Source organism: Lontra canadensis, unplaced genomic scaffold, assembly GCF_010015895.1.
Source record: "Lontra canadensis isolate GAN:19392208 unplaced genomic scaffold, GSC_riverotter_1.0 scaffold230, whole genome shotgun sequence".
In the NCBI taxonomy this organism is placed as follows: domain Eukaryota; kingdom Metazoa; phylum Chordata; class Mammalia; order Carnivora; family Mustelidae; genus Lontra; species Lontra canadensis.
In genome coordinates, this window is record NW_022631224.1 from 397,518 (window position 1) to 417,028 (window position 19,511).

At 59.7% G+C, this 19,511-nt stretch overlaps 1 protein-coding gene across 2 annotated transcripts; it reads right to left on the reverse strand.

Annotated features, from left to right (window-relative positions):
• Positions 1-1,441: 1,441 nt before the first annotated feature.
• NECTIN4 (nectin cell adhesion molecule 4) lies at positions 1,442-16,927 on the reverse strand. Of its 2 annotated transcripts, XM_032849522.1 has the most exons (9): positions 16,351-16,927; positions 7,272-7,631; positions 5,504-5,794; positions 4,495-4,615; positions 3,459-3,607; positions 3,039-3,195; positions 2,548-2,623; positions 2,168-2,242; positions 1,442-1,863 (listed from the first exon to the last, which is right to left on the reverse strand). In XM_032849522.1, the coding sequence occupies exons 1-9, from the start codon at positions 16,424-16,426 to the stop codon at positions 1,639-1,641; spliced, it is 1,530 nt and encodes a 509-aa protein (XP_032705413.1). In that variant the 5' UTR covers positions 16,427-16,927; the 3' UTR covers positions 1,442-1,638. The 2 variants fall into 2 exon arrangements, with proteins under 2 accessions (XP_032705413.1, XP_032705414.1); XM_032849523.1 differs by lacking the exon at positions 2,168-2,242.
• Positions 16,928-19,511: the final 2,584 nt, after the last annotated feature.

The window sequence follows — 19,511 nt, forward strand, 5'->3', positions numbered from 1 at the left end:
CCCTTTGCCTCCCAGCCACTAGCGTCCCAGCCCCTCCCCTACGTGGGGCCACGGGAAGGCTGGTGCTGAAGGGTGCTGAGTGGTTCAGGGCTCACATAGCCCAGAGGTGAGAGACGAACCAGACACAACAGCTTTTATCTGTTTATTTAAAAACAGAGTATCATTTTATGTACAAATATGCACATATTTACACAAAATGTACAGACTAAGACCCCAGATCTTTGGGCTCCGCATTCAAATTCCTGGGCTGGCTGGGGAGCAGGGGATGGCGTCTCTCTGTTGGTCCAGAAATCCAGAGGATTTCAGGCCAAGCAGGGTTTGGGCACAAAACCTGGGTGTTCTGGCTGAGCATATTCAGGTGGGCCAGGTGACAATCCACAGTGTCCAACCCCAGTCCAGACCAGCAGAAACCGTGGGAAGAGCCCCAGGGGAGTGATCCCGAGGCTCCTGGGGGAAAGGAGACATTCTTGTCCCCAGCAACTCCTTCACACCACCCTAACTCCCCCCTCCCTCAGGCTGTAATCACTACCCTATCTCCCTGACACCACAACCAAACCAGGAGCCCTTGTCCCCCAGTCTCCACAACCTCCCCACCCCCACCCCGAGGGACCACAGACCACTGTAGATGCAGTGAGGAGGAGAGAGGCGGCTGGGGGAAGGGCCCAGGACCCTACCCTGTCCTCCTGCTGCCAGGGACCCAGGGGCTCACGCCCCGACTCAAGACTCCACAGCACCAGGCTCCCGCCCAAGAGGCTGCCTCAATTCAAGTGCTTTCGAAGGAGCACCTTTCCGAAGCCCAGGCATGGACCCCTTGCCAGGGTCTGAGCAAGGTCCAGGTTTGCTGACTTCCCATGGAGGCTGGCCTCGAGCTAAGCCAACCAAGTAATAACAAACATCCAGATAAATCAAAAGTTTTTTTGTTTTTGTTTTTAAAGATGTGTTTTCTCTTATTAAAGTATTCGGAGCAGTATTCCTTGAAGAAACTCCCCCAGCAGGCTTAGGTATAGAAAATATGCACATGCAGCAGGCCCAGACGCCACCAGAGGCCACCAGAGAACACCGGAGGGCCAAGGGCTTCTCCAGTAAGAGTGCTAGTCCCCAGCTGTCTCCTGGGCTGGCCACTTCAACATTTGCCCCTGGGCTCCCCAGTGGTGGGAGCCCGGCTCCCCAGCTCAGGAGGCCAGAATCCAGTTCCAGCTCTGCCTGCACACCTGGGTCTGACCCACAGTCTCCGCCTCTCCCCTCCAACCTCTGCGTCATTAATACTGCTCTGGGGTCTGAGGGGATAACCTCGGCTTCCAGGTAGAGGGGACACAGCCACGCCATACACAAGCCAAGCCCATCTTAGTTCACTTGGCCTGTAACACACACACACTACACACACACACACACGCACACGGTCTGTGAACACCCACACAATCATGTGTGCACACGTGCACACACGGGAGGGTGGGGAGGACTCAACCGGCAGAGCCCCACCCTCGCCGAACAGAAGGGTTGGAGGAAAATGTCGAGCAGTCAGTGGGACGGGGAGCAGCTTCCTCAAGAAACAAAGTGTGTAGGGAGGCCCCCATGATGAGTAGAGATTCCCCAGGTCAGCAGAAGGAGCCGGGTTCAGGGGAGGGAGGCAGGCCTGGGTCAGACCAGATGCCCCCGCCCATTGATGTAGATGCCATTGCCCGTGGGTTTGGCCCGCAGGGTCCCATTCTCTTGAACGAAATGGTTCATGGCGTGTTTGATGCCTTCATCCCGGTCTTCCTCCTCCTCGGCCCGCGCAGAGCCCGGAGACAGCAGTTCTGTCTGTGTTTCGATCTCCCTCACCGTGGTCAGTGTGGAGTAACTGCGGCCCTCTGGCTCTTCACTCTGGACACCGAGGGCGGAGGGCGCGTCAGGAACCCGGGCAGGGCCACCAGATGGGATGGGGGGTGGGGGCAGGGAGGGAGCCAAAGGGTCAGAGGTGAGGCGAAGGCTCCGGGGCTCGGAGCTGGGGCCTGGGAGCAAGTGTCCGGCACGGGGAAGGACGGCGGGAGAACACAGGCACGGCAGACGTGCGGGGGCAGAGACACAGGGACTGGGGCGGGGCCGCTGGCCCGCCACCGCCACCTCCGGGAGCAGGAGAGGGGCCTGAGGAGAGCAGTGGGGACGCCGGTGGGGCCGGGGGCCTCACCATCACAGAGCAGCTACTGTTGTCCTTGAGACTATCAGGGTGGCCCTCGGCTCTCAGCCCTACACTCTCCTCCGGCTGTGGGTCCCGGACATGGGGGAGGAGTCAGAACAGGAATCGCAGTCCTCCCTCACCACCTCTTCCCCCAACCCGACCTGTCCACACTCCCTGACGCGGGCATCCGCCGCCAACCACTCAGCCTCACCGGGAGCCGCTGTGGATGGTGGCTCTCAGCACAGCCCCCAGGCCCGGGGCAATCGCGCCCCCAGCTCCCCCACGCCAGGCCCCGCTGCGAGTCAGGGGCCGGAGCTGGTGGAGGGCTGTGCTCTTAGTGCGCAGAGGGACCCCCAGCCCCGGGGGATGCACCCAACCCCGGCACACACCTGGCTCCTGGGGTCCGCGTGATGGGAATGCAGCCTCCGGATGGAGTTCTCCCTGGTCAGGGTCAACTCCTCCTCACTGGGAAAGACAGGCTCCCCTTAGCTGCTGAGGCTGGTCCTGGGCTCCCAATGTGGGCCCAGCTGTGGCCAAGCCTATGTGAGATGGCGCTGGAGAGGGCGGGTGCTGTGCTGTCCCCACGTGTGAGTGAGTGGCTGCAGGTGACAGGGTGTGTGTGTGTGTGTGTGTGTGCACGCGTGCGTTGGAGTGTACGTACTCGGTGATACCCGGGCGTCTGGACTGGACCCTCACTCAGCAGTGCGGTTCTCCCTCTCCAGCTGTGGTCCAAACCCTTCCCACTTCCCGAAGCCCTTGGCCCACCTCCCGACCACAAGCTCCGAGTCTCCCCTCTCTCCCCTGGCCTGGCCCCCACCTCCCTCTCACCTGGTCTTTGCTCCCAGCTTAGCTCTACCCGCCGGGGACAGGCAGTACTCACTACTTCTGGGTCATCTGCTGAGCCTTGCGCCGATGGTACCGAGACATGAGCACCACCACGACGACCAGAAGGCAGAACAGGAGGGCGGCGATCACACCCACCACCACCACAGAGGCCGACACCAGGTCCACCTGCTTCCCGGGGGTGTCCTGAGGGTCTGCCAGGAACAGGCCTCTGTCTAAGGAGGATGCTCAGATCCCTGACACACCCGCAGCCCTCACAAACCCTGCAGCCTGGTCCTCGCCGAACACTCTCAAACCACCGGCTCAGCCTGACCCTCTGCAAAGTAGTCCCGCAGTCCCGCCCCCCCCATCAGCACTCCCACAGTCCACCCTCTCTGTCTCACTTGCTAGTGGCCCTCTGGGCCCTTGGCCCAGCACCCCTACCCGCCCCCCCGCCGTGTCTGCCCTGGGTGCTCACCAAGAACATCCACAGTGACCTGAGAGTCCCTGGAGGAGAGCTCATTGCTGACGTGGCAGACGTAGATGCCACTGTGCTCCGTGGTCAGGGGAGGAAAGCCCAGCGTGTCCCCTTCCGCTCGGACCCCGCTGGGCAGGGGCCCGTCCAACCTGGAGGACAGGGAAGCTGGGGCGGGCGGAGGCTGCCACCACCCAACGTGCCTGGGCAGCTCTCCACCTCCCTCCCCCATGACGTCACCCAGAGCCGCTGGCTGTTCCCACGGTGCCCCTCCCTCCCCTGGGCAGGTCCAGGCAGAGGCCCCTTCTCCCCGCCGCCCAGCCTGACCCGGGCACCCCCCACACACACCCGGGGAAGATCCACACGCGAGCCATCCCACAGGCTCCCACAGGCCTCAAGTCATCCGGCGCCGGGCACCAGGCCGACGTGGTCTGAGGGCCACACGACAGGACACCCCTTTCCTATCTGGGCTCAGTCGTACTTGGAAAATGTGACCGCACGACCCAGCACCCGGCGTCCCTAACGTCAGGACACTGGAGCGGAGCCCGAGGCACGAGGTCACGTGCATGGCTCGGCGTACAAGAGCGCACCCGTTGAGGGCTCCCACGGGGGCGCCTGACCCCTCCCCAAGCCCCTGGACGGCTCCGATCCAATCCTGCGGAGGCGCCGGCCATTCTAGGGGGTCATGGTGTCGGTTTAAGAGCAGTCACGGCCAGCTCTAGCTTTTTGTCTCGCCCACTTTAGGCACTCACCTAAATACACAAAATGCTAATATTTAAGATAGTGTATTGTATGTCATAATTCTAAAGTTAGGGGGAAAAAAATCCCAAGGATTTACTGTCTTATTCCCTCCCAGTGACCACGTATGGTAGACTCCCTGGTAGGAGTCAATGGTAATGTCCTTGTGACCACAGGTAATCTTGCACAGGTCTGGGCATGGGGCTCCATTAATTTGGGGTTCAGGATAGATAGCCCAGCCCATAAGGAGCACATGGCGGCCCAGTAAGGCAGGGACTGTCCCGCAGGGCTAGGCCCTTACCGTGTCCAGTTGTACGAGGGTGGGGGGTGCCCTTCGCTCAGGCACTTGAGGGCAGCTCCTTCTTTGCCAACCTGCCACAGCTTTTGGTCTTCAAGGCCCCGCACAGAGGCCTCAGCGAGGACTGGCATGGGAGGTGGGAGGAGAAAGCAGGGGAATGAGGCTTTTGATCAGACCATCAAGCTGTTCCTCGAAGGGGCCAAACCTGGCCTGCCCATCCTGGCTGGGTCCTTGCAGCACGGCCCCTTCCCCTCTCCGAGCTCCGTGTCCATATTGATTCATCTGGGCAACGAGCCTCCAAGTCCCCCGGAAAAGATTCACACTTTTTCTGGATCCCTGTGGTTGCCCGCGGTGGGCGAGTCACAGAACAGGTGTTGCATACACGCTCCCTGATTTTCCAAAGGCTCAATGATCCCGCTCATTCACATATCTCTTTAACGAACATTTGCTGAGGACCTACTTCGGGCCACATGCGGAGTTAGTACGAACAGAAAAGAGTCCTCTGCCCGAAGAGGCTGAGACTCGAATGCCCGGAAACCCCTTTCTGCCGCTCCCTGAGGACCATCCAAAGCTCTCTGTGTGTGAGGGCCTTGGCCTTCGCGGCTTCTGATTCTGATCAGAGCCCCGTCAAGTCCGTATAATGACACTCCTGCCACTGCTGGGGACAAGGCAGACAAACAAGACTGAGTAACAGCTGGTAGGTAGTGGAAGGAGGGCTTGTCCAACGAGCACGAGGGCCACGTGGTGTGGCCGGCAGCCCTCGGCAAGCCTGTCTGCACGTATTTCAAAACGGGTTTTCAATCCCGTGTTTCTACCCAATTCTCCCCACAACCCTGCGGAGCAGGGCAATCTCCCTTGTAAATAAGGTCAGAAGCTCAGAGCGGTCTGAGTGATCCATCAAGGTCCTCCGGGACGGCCTTATCTCCCTTTGCACCAATGCTCTCTCAGCCACACAAGGAGGCCTTAGGCTGCGGTGGCTCAGGGTCTCTCTTCCCAAGATCCGTGTACTCACAGGCCACATGGAGGATGTGGGTGATCCTCTGGTCCTGGAGCAGGCCGGGGTGGGACACCACGCAGGTGAGCGGCTGCCCATTCATGCTGCGGCTGGGCACCAGGTGGAACTCTGACGTGACAGCAGCTGAGCGGGAGTGCTTGAACGAGCGGCTGGATGCGGTGCCCTTGACCTCCGTGTCCCAGGTCACGCTGGGGGCTGGGCTGCCCTCTGCTGTGCAGGAGGCTGCTAGCGTCAGACCCTGGCCCTCTTCTAGCGCGGGACCAGGGTTCAGAGAGGGCAGGGGAGGCACTGCGGGTGGTGGGAGGCAGGGATCACGGTCAGCACACCCACCAGGAGGCCCTGCCCCGTCCCAGCTGTGTCTTGCACAGGCAAACATTTTCTGGCCCTTTTTCTTCTCTTATTTCACCAACATAGACACCAGATGAATGGTAGAATTTCAGCTGACTTTGTACCTTTCTCTATTATTTGATTTTTTTTTATCATGAGCATGGATCATTTTTTAATAAACGAATGAAGTAAACAAAAAGCCAATCAGACAACATCTGTACCCTAATAATCACAACCACCACCTCCAAAGCACTCATTATGTGCCGGGTATTGTGCTGAACACTTTATAAATGTTATTTCATTTAATCCTGTCAACAGACCGGCAAAATAGGGATTACCCCTGAGTTACAAGAGAGGAAACTGAAGCTTGGGCAGGTGAAATCATTTGTCCCAGATCATCAGCTATAAGGGGAGGAAGCCAAGATTCACACTTGGCATTTTCACCCCCTGGGCTAGTGTTACTAAGTTCCACGTGGATAAGAGAAAACTAAAGGTCTTTATTTTTTATCTTCCTAACATGTCCAGCTCAAGCTCAGAATGGAAAAGACTTAACTAGACCACAGGTCTGGGGCATCTGTGGACGACAAGTGCCCACACTGCAGAGCAGGGGTTTAAAAGTGATTGTGATCTCCAACCCAGCCACATTCACACAAGGTCCAGAACGAGAAAAGTGTCAGCCACGCTAGTCAAAGCTGAGTCTGCGTGTCCCTATCTCAGCCCCACGTTTTTTGATTTTTGTTGTCGTTGTTGTTATTTAGGAGAAAGAGAGCACAAGCAGAGGGAGAAGCAGGCTCCCCTAGTGAGCACGGAGCCCAATGCGGGACTTGATCCCAGGACCCTGGGATAGTGACCTGAGCCTAAGCAGACACTTAACCCTCTGAGCCACCCAGGCTCCCATCAGCCCCATGTTTTAAAACCATGGAACCCAGGATGGCAAGAGAGGCTGTAAATGAGTGGTTTTGGTGGAACTGTCACAGAAACTAGCAAGTGTAGCTTCCGGAAGAGGAGATGGGAGGTGAGCTGGGGAGAGGAAAGACCTCTGAAAGGCTGGGGTGCAGAAGGCAGAATGAGCCTGGGCCACGTTGCTTCTGAAGGCCAGAGTGACCAAGGTGTGTGTGTGGGGGGGGTGTGCAGGTCAACAGAAGGAAGAATGTTCTAATAAATGGATTCTTCCCCAAGGCTGACAGAGCTGTAGGTAGCAAGCTGTTGAGGTCACTTGGAGAGAATTTCTAGATTGGGTGGGAGAACTGACTGGATGAGGCCTCCTCACCCCTGCAGGGCCCTCCCCCTCTTAGTCTTGCTCTCCCTCCGCCCCATGCAATTCTGCAGACCCCATCTCTGCGTCCCCGGGCTCCTGCCTTCGAAGGCGCGCGCTGCGCGGACCTGGGGCAACTGCATCCGCGGCACCCCCCCAACCGCACGCGGCGCCCCCACTTACCCAGCACGCGGAGCCGCAGCCGCGCCTGGAAGCTGCCCGCGGGGAAGGTGCTGACGCGGCACTCGTATTCGCCCTCGTCGGCCTGCACCGCGTTGCGCAGGAGCACGGAGCCGTCCAGGGGGCTCCGTGGGGGCGGTGGCTGTTCCACGCGGCCCTCGTAGGCCGCGCTCACGTGCAGCCCGTATTGGATATGCAGCAGCGCTAGCTCCCGGGGGCCCTCGCCCGCGTCCACCCGAGCCCAGGCCACCTGCCCCACCTGCTCGCCGGGGTCCCCTCGGTAGAAGCAGGGCAGCTTGGCGTCCTGGCCCAGCACCACGGTCACCAGGTCCGAGGTCTCCAGCTCGCCGGGCCGGCACCAGCCTGCAGGGGGCGGACAGGAGCGGCCAAGATTAGGGGTGTCGCAGGAACCGGGGTGGGGGTGGGGGGGTGAGGGTGGGGGCACACTTATGCATGATGACAGAGAAGGCCACCAGAACTCACTTTGTGCTTGCCAAGCACCTTCTGTCCATTACCTCATTACATCCACAAAACCTGCCCAAGAGGTGGGCGTCATTATCACCATTTAACAGATGAGGAAACTGAGACCCAGAGACAGGAAGTGCTTGCCTAAGGCTATCAGGTCCCTGGCTGCAAGAGTCACACCCTCTTCCAGCCCAGGATTGTGTCCCGGGGAATCGTGAGGTGGGAGGCTCTAGCTGAAAGAGAGTTACCCAGCTTCTACCCTCGGGGAGCTCATGGTCCTGTCCCAGAAATGGATTTTACTCAGAAAAGACAGGGGAAGCCAGGGACAAACTTTCACAGAAGGTTCCACCTACCAAGGGGGGGGCTGGGGCAGGGAAATGAATGTTGTCAGGAGGTGTGGCCAGGAGCCAAGGCAGGGGTCTAAAGCAGCAGGGGTCAAAAACAGCTGGCCTCTACGACGGGGCATGCAGTGTGGGAAGGGTCCAGCCCAAGAAGCCTTTCAGAACATTCTTTTCATGGCTTGAAGATGAGAGACCTGGATTCCCAGAGAGAAGAAGGTATTCTCTGTGGGAGGAATGGCACGAACCAAGGCTCAGAGACAGGAATGAGCAAGTCACAGAAGAACAGAGAGGCCCCAGGTCAAAGACCCAGAGAGACGAGGTCAGGGCAAACACATGGCGACGGGGTCAGGACCAGGGCCAGGAGCAGAGGACCGAGGCAGGGACCAGCGAGGAAGTGTGCATCCACGAGGCACCCTGGCGTCGCTATCATGTCCCCTCATTTTCAAAGAAGGATCCCTTCCTTGCCCTCATGTAACCTGAGATCTGTTCAGAAAGAAGAAATAGATCTGGGGACAAATACGGAAAGGTGGGACAGACTCGGGTCTAGTGCCCAGTGGTGTGTTGCAGCCTAGCTGTGGGATGGGACAGTCACTGGGGACCTGAGTCCTGTGGGAGGGCCTCATGCAGGAGTCGGGGAGGACCAGAATGGGGAGAGACCTGGAAAGGGATTCCGGGTGCGGGGCCGAGGTGGGCAGACCTGAGGGCCGGAGAGGCTGGCTGGTTCAGGAAGCAGAGAGGGAAGGACACACCTCAGGCAGAGGGTGTGTGTTGAGCAGGAGTGGGACACGAGGTCAGGCCTTCCACACCAGGCAGAGGAGGACCGGGGAATCAGCGCAGTGAGGGGCCAGGGGTGACGTGCCCTCCGACGGGAAAGCAGGGACTCTGGAGACAAGAGACACTAGGAACGTTCGTGCTGTGGGACGGGGGGCAGCGTGGGGGGCGCCCCTGGGAGACTGGGCAGGATTTGATCACTGACCAGAAGGAGAGATGAAAGACAAAAGACAAAGACAAGTTTGGTTTCTAGGCTGAGTGACTCAGGAGGGAGGCAGGGCCTGGGGCAGCTTGGGGTCAGGGAGAAATCCACGGGGAGCTGTGGAATAAAGCGTGGGAAGCACAGTGTAGGGGCAGAGTAGGGGCTCGGCCTGGGATGGCGAGAGCTCCTTGCCTTGGAACGGACATCCCGCAACCCCAGCCCCTGCCTCTGGCCAGTACTGCACACGCCTCGCGCACACTGGGCCCCTCCTGGAAGGCCCTCCTCCCTCTCTGTCTGGGAGCTCCGCTCCTCCAGGCTGGGACTACTCATCCTTTAGGACTCCGCTTAGACATCACTTCCTCCAAGAGTCCTCCCTCCCCCACCCCCATCCCCACCTCGGGCAGGGCGAGGTGCCCTCCCCTGTTCTGCCCTGGCACCCTGCTCTCGCCTCACCAGAGTCCTGCATCCCCAGGATGGCGTTCGCTCTTTTCTTGTCTGCCTGTCCCATTGGACAGAGCTCCCCGAGACCTCACGGAGGGAAACCTGGTTTCCGATTTAGCGCTTGGTGGTACTTAATGGGTGCTCGATTCATTTTATTGTCTGAATGAATGAATGAGAGAGAAAGAGAGAGAGGCAGAAGAAGGAAAAGGTAGAAGGAAGAGGAATGAGTCTTCAGCTGGGCTGGGCAGACAGGGAAGGGGTCGGCACCGCAACCAGGGGTGTGGGCTGGATAGGCTGGCTACCTGGGTCTGCGGCTAAAGGACCGCACAAAAGGAGAAAGAAGCCAGGTGGGCGGTGGGGGGCAGTTCTCCAGGGAGAAGGTGAAGCCCCACGGGAGTGGACCAGAGGGTTCCAGGGACTCAGAGCCCGGGCCAGGGGAAGGGGGTCCCATGGCCCTGCCAGCAGGGGCGGAGGGAGGATGCCGTTGGGAGGACCCGAACAGGACGGGACAGACCTGCAGGGCCAGATACCAGGGCCCTGACCTGCCTAAGCTGGTCTTGGTCCCACCCAGCCCAGCCTGGGGAGTCCAGCTAACTACCCGCACCCCTTCCAGACACCTCCTCCTGGCACTGGGGTGAGCCAGGCTGCCAAGGAAGGGCCGGAGGTGGGCTTGAGATAGGGGCTCACCCCCCGCACAAGCTCCGCTTCAGATGCTGCTGTCTGTGGGCGCAGGGATCCCAAGCCCTGGTCCACTGGGCCGCTCTAACCTCCGTAAAGACTATTTCTGGGACGATGTCAGATGGCATATTTCCATCCCTATCCCTACCCTTGCCAACCATCTGCCCCTCTCCACAACTGATCAGCCAGGTTTTCCCCGACACATACCTTCTTTAGGGCATGAGAGGCATAAATGCCTGAGTCGTAATCCTCCCTGTCCCTCCCTGTGAGTCCAGGATCCCCGCTCCCCAGTAATAAGCGGGAGCCCTGCAGGATGAGGTAGTAGGCAAACAGGGGAGTCCCTTCAGGACCTCTCCCACAGTCCCCGACTGTCCTAATCCACTGTTCAGCAGGAGCACACTCTCCTCCAGTTCACGTGCGCGCACACACACACACACACACACACACACATACTCGCACACACGTACACGCACGTGTGCTCCGGCTACAAAGGAAGAAGAGGGAGCTTGGGCTCTAGGATCCCTGCCTTGGCTAACTGGACCCAGAAGCCCAGACTTCCAGGCCAGGGCAGGCCAGGACTGCCTCCTCCTTTTCTCCCCCACCCAGTGCCCGCCCGGCGTCAGCATGATGATGTCACCAGAGCAAAGGAGACACACCGCCTGCCTGGTGAGGTCACCCTGCGGGCATGTGGTTGCCGGGCCGGGCCAAGCCCACGGACCCTTCTACTGCAGATCGTTTGCTGAGGCTGGTGGGCTGTGCTGGCTGGTCACTCCCCACTCTGACCGTCCCCACCCCTCCTCCCGGGAGCCCCGGGACGCTGGTCAGGAGCTGTGGTGATTCAGAGGCTGCCGCACGGTGCCTAGCCGCAGCCGCCACCAGCCACCACCTTGCGCAAGGGAAGGAACAGGCCCAACTGGCCAGACGGGATCCCTGCCCTCAGCCTCCCCCACCCCTGGCCGGGCCCCCACGGGCCTCTTTGTGGCCCTGCCCTCTGTGTACCCCGCCCGCTCCCAGACAAGCCCTCCATTCCTGGCCTGGGCTGGCGGCCGGCTCCCCTATACCAGGCCTGGGTCCCAACCTCCCTCTCTGGGTGAGGCCCCGCCTCCGATCTCCGGAGGGGACACTGAGGCAGGCAGCCACAGATGGCAGCGTCTTTGGGAAAAGAGGTCTCCTTCGGGGGGGGGGGCTTTCTCCATCAGTATCCCGGCTGGTGCAGATGGGGTGGGGACATGCAGGGGTCCCGGAGGAGGGTGTGTGAGGATGGGGGAGGGAGTCATTGGGAGCCCCCACGTGTATGGCATCTTCAGGAGAGGGCCTGGCAGGTCTCAGTGCGGGGCTCACCGGGGAGGCCGGCTCCTTCCGCGAACTGGAGAGTGTTTCACACTCGTGTGTGCTCACAGCTCATCCTTAGGGAAGTGGAGGTGCTTGTCTGCGTGGGGAGAGGGGAGCCGTGGAGTGGCGAGTGTGGGCGAACGTATGCGCAGACACGACTCTGTGCACGAGCGTCTCACATGCCCGCGTGCACGGCGCGCGTCCCCGGCCCACGGGGCTCTGAACACTGAGGAAATATTTTGATGTCGGGTTCTCCTGGCTCTGCATGTCTGTCTGTCCTAGCTGCCCTCCGTCAGGGGCGTGTGGCTCTGTGCCTTCACCTCTGCGTCTCAGCTGGAGTGTTGCCAGGCACCCCTCCCCACCTCACCCCAGACTTGAGGGCAGATTCATCTCAGGTGGAGGTAGGTACCCAGAGATGAGGTCACTGTCCCTCCAGGTGATGGGAAATTGCCATCCAGGACTCCCCAGCAGAGCAAAACAAAAGCTCACCCTACCCTTGCTCCTCAGGTTCCTACTAGAAGGACTCCCACCTTTCTCACCACTCCCCCCTCTCCTCAAGTGCCCCCCCACCAGCCCCTGGGGGGGGGGCCCCCCAGGAGGCCTCTCTCTCCCTGGGAATCTGTCAGGCCTCTGCTGCCGCTGCTCCTGCCACCACCAGAAAAACCAGCTCTAGCTCCAGGCCTGGGGTAAGGGCTGTCTGGTGTGGGTTTGGTGGGAAGGGGGGGATCGTGCCTAGGGCTAAGGGGAGGGGTCCAAGCTGTCCAGGGGCTCATTCTCCTTTGTTAACACTTGCTGCCCCTCACCCCACAGCAGCGGCCTCTACCAGACAGAGCAGGAATCTGTGGGAGAGTCTGGGGTGAGACAGAGGAACCGGGAGGAGCCCTGAAGCCCCCATTTGGGACAGGTGGCGTCAACAACCTGGGAGCCCATTTTCTTCCCCCCTTCCCCCCACAACCTTGGCCTTGGCTGAGCGCTAAGGAACTCAGAAAACTAAGAGATTCTCCCTCCGCCTCATCTCAGTCCCTCACTTAGCCCCCATTGTCCTAAGCCCCCCAGCTTAGTGAGAGCTTCCCAACCCGGGCAAAGTGCCCACCCACAGATTAGTGTCTGGGGAGGGGGGCCACACCGATCCCAGGGGGGAGGCGAGAACAATGCGGGAGGACAGGCCTTGAGGCAGCCCGGCTCTGGCCCAGACACAGCTCCCAGCGCCGATAAGTCCCCTAAACCCCCCCGGAGCCAGAGTCTGAGCCCGGCTGAGTCACCACAACAGCCACACTGTGGGTGGGAGACCCAGAATTCAGCATCTCTCAAACTCCTGAGATCCTAGCCATCCCCCACCCCGGAATCCTGCCACCCCCCCAAAGTGGGGGCTAGCTCTGCCTCACCCCACATCATCCCTCAACCCAGCTCTCGGGACTCAACCAGTCTTAAAGGCAAGCAGGGAGGGGGTGTCCAGCGAACTTGGGGAAAAGCTCCTGAGACCAGAGGCTCCCAGTCCCGTGGAAGATGGATCCAGTCCGCCTCCTTCACAGGCCCCCAGTTCTAAACTTGACCTTCAACCTTTGCCTGAGATTCAGTGTCAGACCCAGCTCCTCTCCTCCCTTCCCTCCTGACTCAGCTCCACACTCCACTCCCAGCCCTTCGCTCGGCTAGGCTTTGGTCAGTCCCAGGGGAAGCTGTGGGGGCCAGAAAGTCCGGGCCTCCTCCCCTCACAAGGCCTGCTCCCCACGGTGGCCGTGCTCCTCAGCCTGCAGCGCTCCAGGGCCCCGACGCTGTGGTCTAGAAGCTGGGACCATGGGCTGGGGGCAAACTCCTCTGCCATCTCTGGAGCTGGGGACCCCTTAGCCCAGCCCCCAGGAAACACTAGGGTGGGACCAAGGTCACTGGGGCCACAGGGCTTCCGTGGGATTCTCCGAGTCTCTGCCACCTTGGGTGGGAAAGCTGGCCTCCCCTGCTGGCTTCCCTAGGTTTGGGTACCTCCTGCCTGACTCGGCCTGCCTCCCTCGGCCTGCCCCCCTCTGTAAACAGGAGTAGAAAAGCAAGGATGGGGCCCCTCCCTTTCTAGGAAACTAACCTCGGGTAGAAAAGTGATCCTAATCCTCGGAGGGCAGGCCACAGAATTCAGGGAAGCCCTCACCCTCTGGTCCTACAGGACCCAGTTGGGCCCAGAAAAAGAGCTAGGAACAGGCATCTAGTGGAGGGGAGCCTATAGATTTGGGCCTGTAGATTTGGGCCCCTGGGCCCTGGGGCAGGAGATGGGGAAGGGAGAAGGGAAGGGACCTCACCCGGAAACTCATCCCATTAAGGAGAGACAAAGAGCTGTGGTGTCAGGTGCCTCCCTGTCAGGGGTGGGGCAGGGCCCTGAGGCTCAGAGCTCTAATGGCCGGGAGTTGGGGAGGGTGGGCACTGATTTGCAGCCGGGCAGGAGCAGGGGCAAAAGGCAGTGTCCAGGGTATAGGCCCCCTTGGTACCCCCCACCCAAGAGATGGGCCAGGACCTTTCCCCTGCTGTCATGCGGCTGGACTGACCACTTCCTCCAGCACCCAGCACCGACCGCCCCCGCCCCCTGCCCCAGTCAGGGGCTGGACAGTCACAAAGCCATAGGCCTGCAGAGCTGGAAGGTCCATGGAGATCATCAGGTCCTACCTCCCGGTCTGCTGAAGTCCACACTCTCAGCTGCCCAAGGTCACCTAGCAAATTCATAGCAGAAATGGGGCCAGAATGCAAGACTCCTGACCTCCCGTCCAAGGCTTTTTCAGAAACAAAACCAGTCCTGCTTCCCCGGGGGGCTACACAGAGAGGAGCCAGGATGGGGTGGTGGTGGAGGGGGTCACCAGGCTGGGAACTGAGCTCCAGGCTTCAGAGTACCCTCCAGCCCTGCACACGTCCTAGCAGCCCCAGTGGAGTGGTGGCTGGCTGGGCACCGGGTCCCCAGGATAAGCCTGGGGCCAGGGTGTCCCCATAGCCATAGCCCCCGCCCATCAGGCAGCGAGCAAGATCAGGGTGATGCCCTGACTACAGGACGCCTCCTTTCCCCTCCCCTGGGCTTCTCAGCAAGAACAGCTTTGTGTCCTGGAGAACAAAAGCGGGGACCACATCTGGTCCCTACTCTGTCTCCAGCAGCTAGCACCCCAGCTGCACCCAGCAGTCACTCAGACATACAAGCCTTTAATGGGCAAGGGGCTGGGAGACCAAGACACTCACCTTGGTCGTACTTCTAACACTGGTCATCTTTTTCTTTTCTTTCTTTCTTTTTTTTTTTTTTTGAGGGAGAGCGAGCAAGAGAGTGTGTGAGCAGTGGGTGGGGGAGGGAGAGAGGGAGGGGGAGAGAGAAAATCTTAAGCAGACTCCATGCCCCGTGTGAGCCCAGTGCAGAGCCCAACACGGGCCTCGATCTCAGGGCCCTGAAATCATGACCTAAGCTGAAATCAAGAGTCTGACGCTGAACTGATTGAGCCACCCAGGTGCCCCTAACATATAGCAATCTTAAGACGTCATTTGCCTACCTTTTTCTCTTAGGTAGTTTTCCCGTCTGCAAAACGAGGCAGTTCTAGTGGGGGCCTGTCCAGCCCCTTCCATGTCGTGAGACCCCATGACGCCATCATTCAGGGGCGGGTAGATCCCACAGGAGAGTGGCTGCCCATTCCCCTGGCCCCAGGGACCGGACCCCACCCTCTGGGCCTGAGCAGGTGAGGAGGGTCGTCTGGAAAATGGGAATTGAGACGGGCTGGGAGGCAGGGGTTGGAGCTCAGTATCCTGTGATTGGAGGCTGGCCAACGACCTGTCGCTCCCATTTTAAGATCAGAGGAAGTGTGGCACCCACCCACCCACCCACCCGCACATCTGTGCCTCATTCTCCCCCCAGCTTCAGCGGGGGACAGAGACGGGAATCACTGCAGCGCACTGCTCAACAATGAGATTCCCTTGCAGCTGAGCCTGAGGCCATCCGGACAGGGCTCTGTCTTCCGAGGACAAAGATTCCTCATTTACTCATTACCCTGGAAGCAGCCTAGGGAATCCCACTGTGGTCTCACTGTGCACACGCGGGCATAGACACACACAATCTCTCTCTCTCTCCTCCTCTCTGAAGATTATAAATTCCGGTAACTCATACGCATCAGGCAAGAGTAACAGAAGGCATCTAGTCAAGGAAATAAGGGGACAGGGAATAAACAAAAGGAGGCCACACCCCGTCTAGAAGGTTCCCTACCCTAGACCCCCCTTCAAGTATCACGCCCACCTGACCACCCAGACAGTTAACAGTGTGCCCAGGGAGAGACAGGGGCCGGAGTGGAGGAGCTTCCAGCTCCCCAGCTGTCTCCCAGCAGGTGCTCCGGTCTCGGAACTCTCGGACATCAGGGAGAGGGGAGAAGGAAACAGGAACGCCCTGTCTACTCTCTGGGCATCAGGCTTCCTACCTCTGATGATTCTAAACCGGCTCAGCCCTGAGTCAGCCCAGCAGCAGTCAGCAGTTTTGGAGCCTGGGGGGCAGGCGAAGGAGCCTCCAGGAAGCCCTGGGGTGAGAGGGTCCCTACCTGCTCCCCCCACCCCACCCACCTGCCCGGGGCCACCATGTCTTGTTTCTTAGGCGAGGCTGTGGCAGAGGTGATCGGGGACTCCAGACACAGCGACATGGCCTGGGGCTGAAAGAGGGCATGAAGGGGAAGAGCGACCCTGGCTCTGCGGGGGGCCCTACTGGCAAGTGGTGGCGGGGAGAGGCAGATCAGTTCGACAGTCCAGAGTCAGAGGAAAGAGAATGTTTACGTGTACGCGCGTGTATGCGTGTGCGTGTGTAAGTGTGTACTGGCTTGGCCTCGGAAGCCAGGGTCCTGATGGCTTAGGCAAGTCCTACCTGTAAATGATGCCAGCAGCAGCAGCAGCAGCAGGGCCTCGGGCCCCCACGTCTCGGCTCCCAGGGACAGGGGCATCGTTCAGGAGGTGGAGCTGCCCAGTGTTTCTGAAGTCCCACCGCGTTCTCCCTGGGAGCCGGCTCTAGGGCTGGAGAGGGCACCGACCGGGAGACAGCAGATCACAGCGTCTTCAGGCCTGAACACACCTTCCTGTCCCTCTGGGGTCCAGCCCTGCTGTGCCCACCCAGCTAGAGCTACCCCCCAAAGGCCGTGGTCGGGAGCTCGGAGCTCCCCTAGAGCTGCTTCCCACGCCGTGGCCAACAACGATGGCAGAAACCTGGGAACCTGCTCAACAGGTCAGAACAGGTGCGTCTCCGGGGGTTGGGCCTGGCACAGAGGCTCAGCAGCCACCGCCCCCACGGCCTGGGCTAGCTAATGGGCGCCAGTGAGGGAGGGAAGGAGGGAAGGACCTGGTGGGGAGGGAGGGGGGATCCCATCATCAGCTCCAGGCTTTACCTGGCAGCATAGAAGAGGCTGAGAAGGGAGAGGCAAGGTGCGGGGCGGGGGGTGGAGGGCTGGGAGGGGTAGAAGGCGGCCCAGGGTGGCTCAAAGACGGAGGCACTAGGCCAGGAGGAACCGGGGCAAGGCCCTTGTGGGTGGAAAGGAACCCAAGCATCCCACACCCCGGCCAGCTTTGCTGCCTCCCCAGGACCTTGCCAAGTTCCCCAATCTCCTGGAGGGGTTCAGCCTTGATGCTGAGAATCGAAGACCGGAACTGAGAAGTACAGCACTGGCCCCATAGACCTCATTCTCCAGATGAGGAAAGAGGGCCAGAGAGGGGACCAGGCTTGCCGGAGGACATACAGCTTCGACAGTAACACGGTTTTCTTGGACAGCTCTATCCCTGAGACAGGGATCTAGTTCAAAGATCCCGGAGAAGGAGCTTAGGTGATGCCCTTGATCCCACATTCTATAGCAGAAGCCAAAGGACTGACGGAGAAATTAGCCCCTGCCTCCTGGCCTCCCTAGCGGGACTCTCTCAGCTTCAGCACCTCCCCGTCACCTGGCCAGGAGTCCCAAAAGCGCATCAGCGTAACTCTCCATGGTTCATTTTACCCTTTTATTCCATGGTCATGTAATGAGAGCACGTCTGGACTTTGTGAGGGTAATCTTCATTTCAAATACTGTCCTTGTATCCTTGTAAATATATGTACTCACACTCGTAAGACCTCGAGCATCAGATGCCACCACCAAGTCACACAAACCCCTCCTGGCCAGTCTGGGATAGCCAGGGGAAGGGAACCAGCTCTGAGCCCCCTGAAAACTGGGTGAAGGAGAGGGACAAGCTCATGGGCAGACTGGGGTTAAGAAAACCAGGTAAATACAGAGTGAAACATGAGAAAAGAAAATACAGGTTAAGTTTGGGAGCAGGACCCTTTTGCCTGGCCAGAGGTGGGAAGGAGGACTCCAGAGCAATAAGGGAAGGTCATCTCGTGTAAGGGTCTCCCATACCCCACAGCCCACGCCCCCAACTCTGCCAAAATCAAATTCATCTTTCCAAGCGGACCTCAAGTGCCACATCATCCACGAAGCTTCCTCAGCTCCTCCCGCCCAAAATGAATCTTTCTCCCTCTATTCTTCCCCAGTCTCTGCTAGTCCCTTTATTATAGCTTGTGTCCCCATAATTTGTGCACATCTTATCTCCTTTACTAAATGTAAGCTTTGGTTCACGAAGCATGGATTGGAGCCTGCTGCGTGCCAGGGACTCGGCAAATATGTGAAGCTTTAGGGACGGGACCAGAGCCGGGGTCTGTGAGCTGGTGGAACATCAGGCTTGTTGGATGACCTCATCTCTGTCACCCCTGCTAGGTCAGTCCGCAGCACTTAGTGGGCACTGAACACATTTTTGTCGGAGGCATGAGTCGGTGAGTGGAGGGATGTCAGCATGGAAAAGGTGGTCCAGGAGGGTCAGTGAAGGGGAGATCCCGACTCTCCTGAACTCGGGCCGTCACCCAGACTCGCACCCCCGCCTCTGGACGGTGACCCCCACTCCGGTCCAGATCCAGCTCCCTGCAGTGGCCATACTGGTGACCTCTTCTTCGAGGGCTATTTCCAGCAGGTCAGGGGTGGCCTCGGGGGCCAGGCCAGATGCCCAAACTCCCCAGTTTCTCTCCGCCTCCACCTTGGCAAACCCCCTCCCCTCCTTAGGACGCAGGTCTCTGCCTGTGCCCGAGGAAGAGCCTCACCCCGATGCCGCTTTGAGATCCGCTGCGGCAGGGGTGGAGCAGGGCCAGGGGGGATGGGAGGGGGGAGCATCCTGTGTTATAATTATAATTATCACACCTTGGATCCTATCGCATGGTTTCAGAGGAGCTCCTTTCCTTCCCACGGATTCACCCCTCCTGGTCCAGGAAACCGGAGGAGAAACTGAGGCATGGGTGTGGGAGAGCAGTGAGGTCACAGGGTGGGCATCCCGCTCCTGTATCCCCCGCCACCCCTGCCTTCCCGTTCTCAGGATACCCCCACCCCTCCACAGTGCCACTGGCCAGCAAGTCTGCGAGCGCCTCCGTCACTCACCTCTGCTCTGGCCATATGGAGCACTGAGGGGAGGTGGGACTTGCCAAGGCCAGGATGTCCCCAGGGCAGTCAGGCCAGGCAGCTGCTCCTGGCCTTGGCTTGAGGTAGGAGTCTGGCCCCCCTCACCCAGCGATCCCCAAGTCGCTCTTCGCCCTGTGCCCTGGTGCATCTCACGAGAGTCGTGCTCTTGGGGGAACAGGTCCTCACACTTAGGCCTGCCCTTGCCTCATCTGGGACGAGGCCTCGGGGAAGGCAGATTCCAGGGCTGAGGCTGGAAGAAAATCCTGGCTGGGGGAAACCTTCTAGACCAGTGCCTGATTTCCTGGGTTCTGTTCTTTCTTCCTTACTGAAACCCCATTCCCCTCGTGCTTCACAACCCACCCTCCTCCCACCCAAATTCTGGGCCCGACCAGTGGGAGTGATTCAAGCCCAGGCGGCTTCTTGAGCGTGTGTACCCATCTGGGCGGCAACACCGTGCCTGCCTGCCTCAGTTTACCCACAGACACTCAGTGGGCACCCCTTTGCAGCAAGCTCCAGGGAGGGGACAGGGACACCTCACATGCAGTCCCTGCCCTCCAGGGGCCCT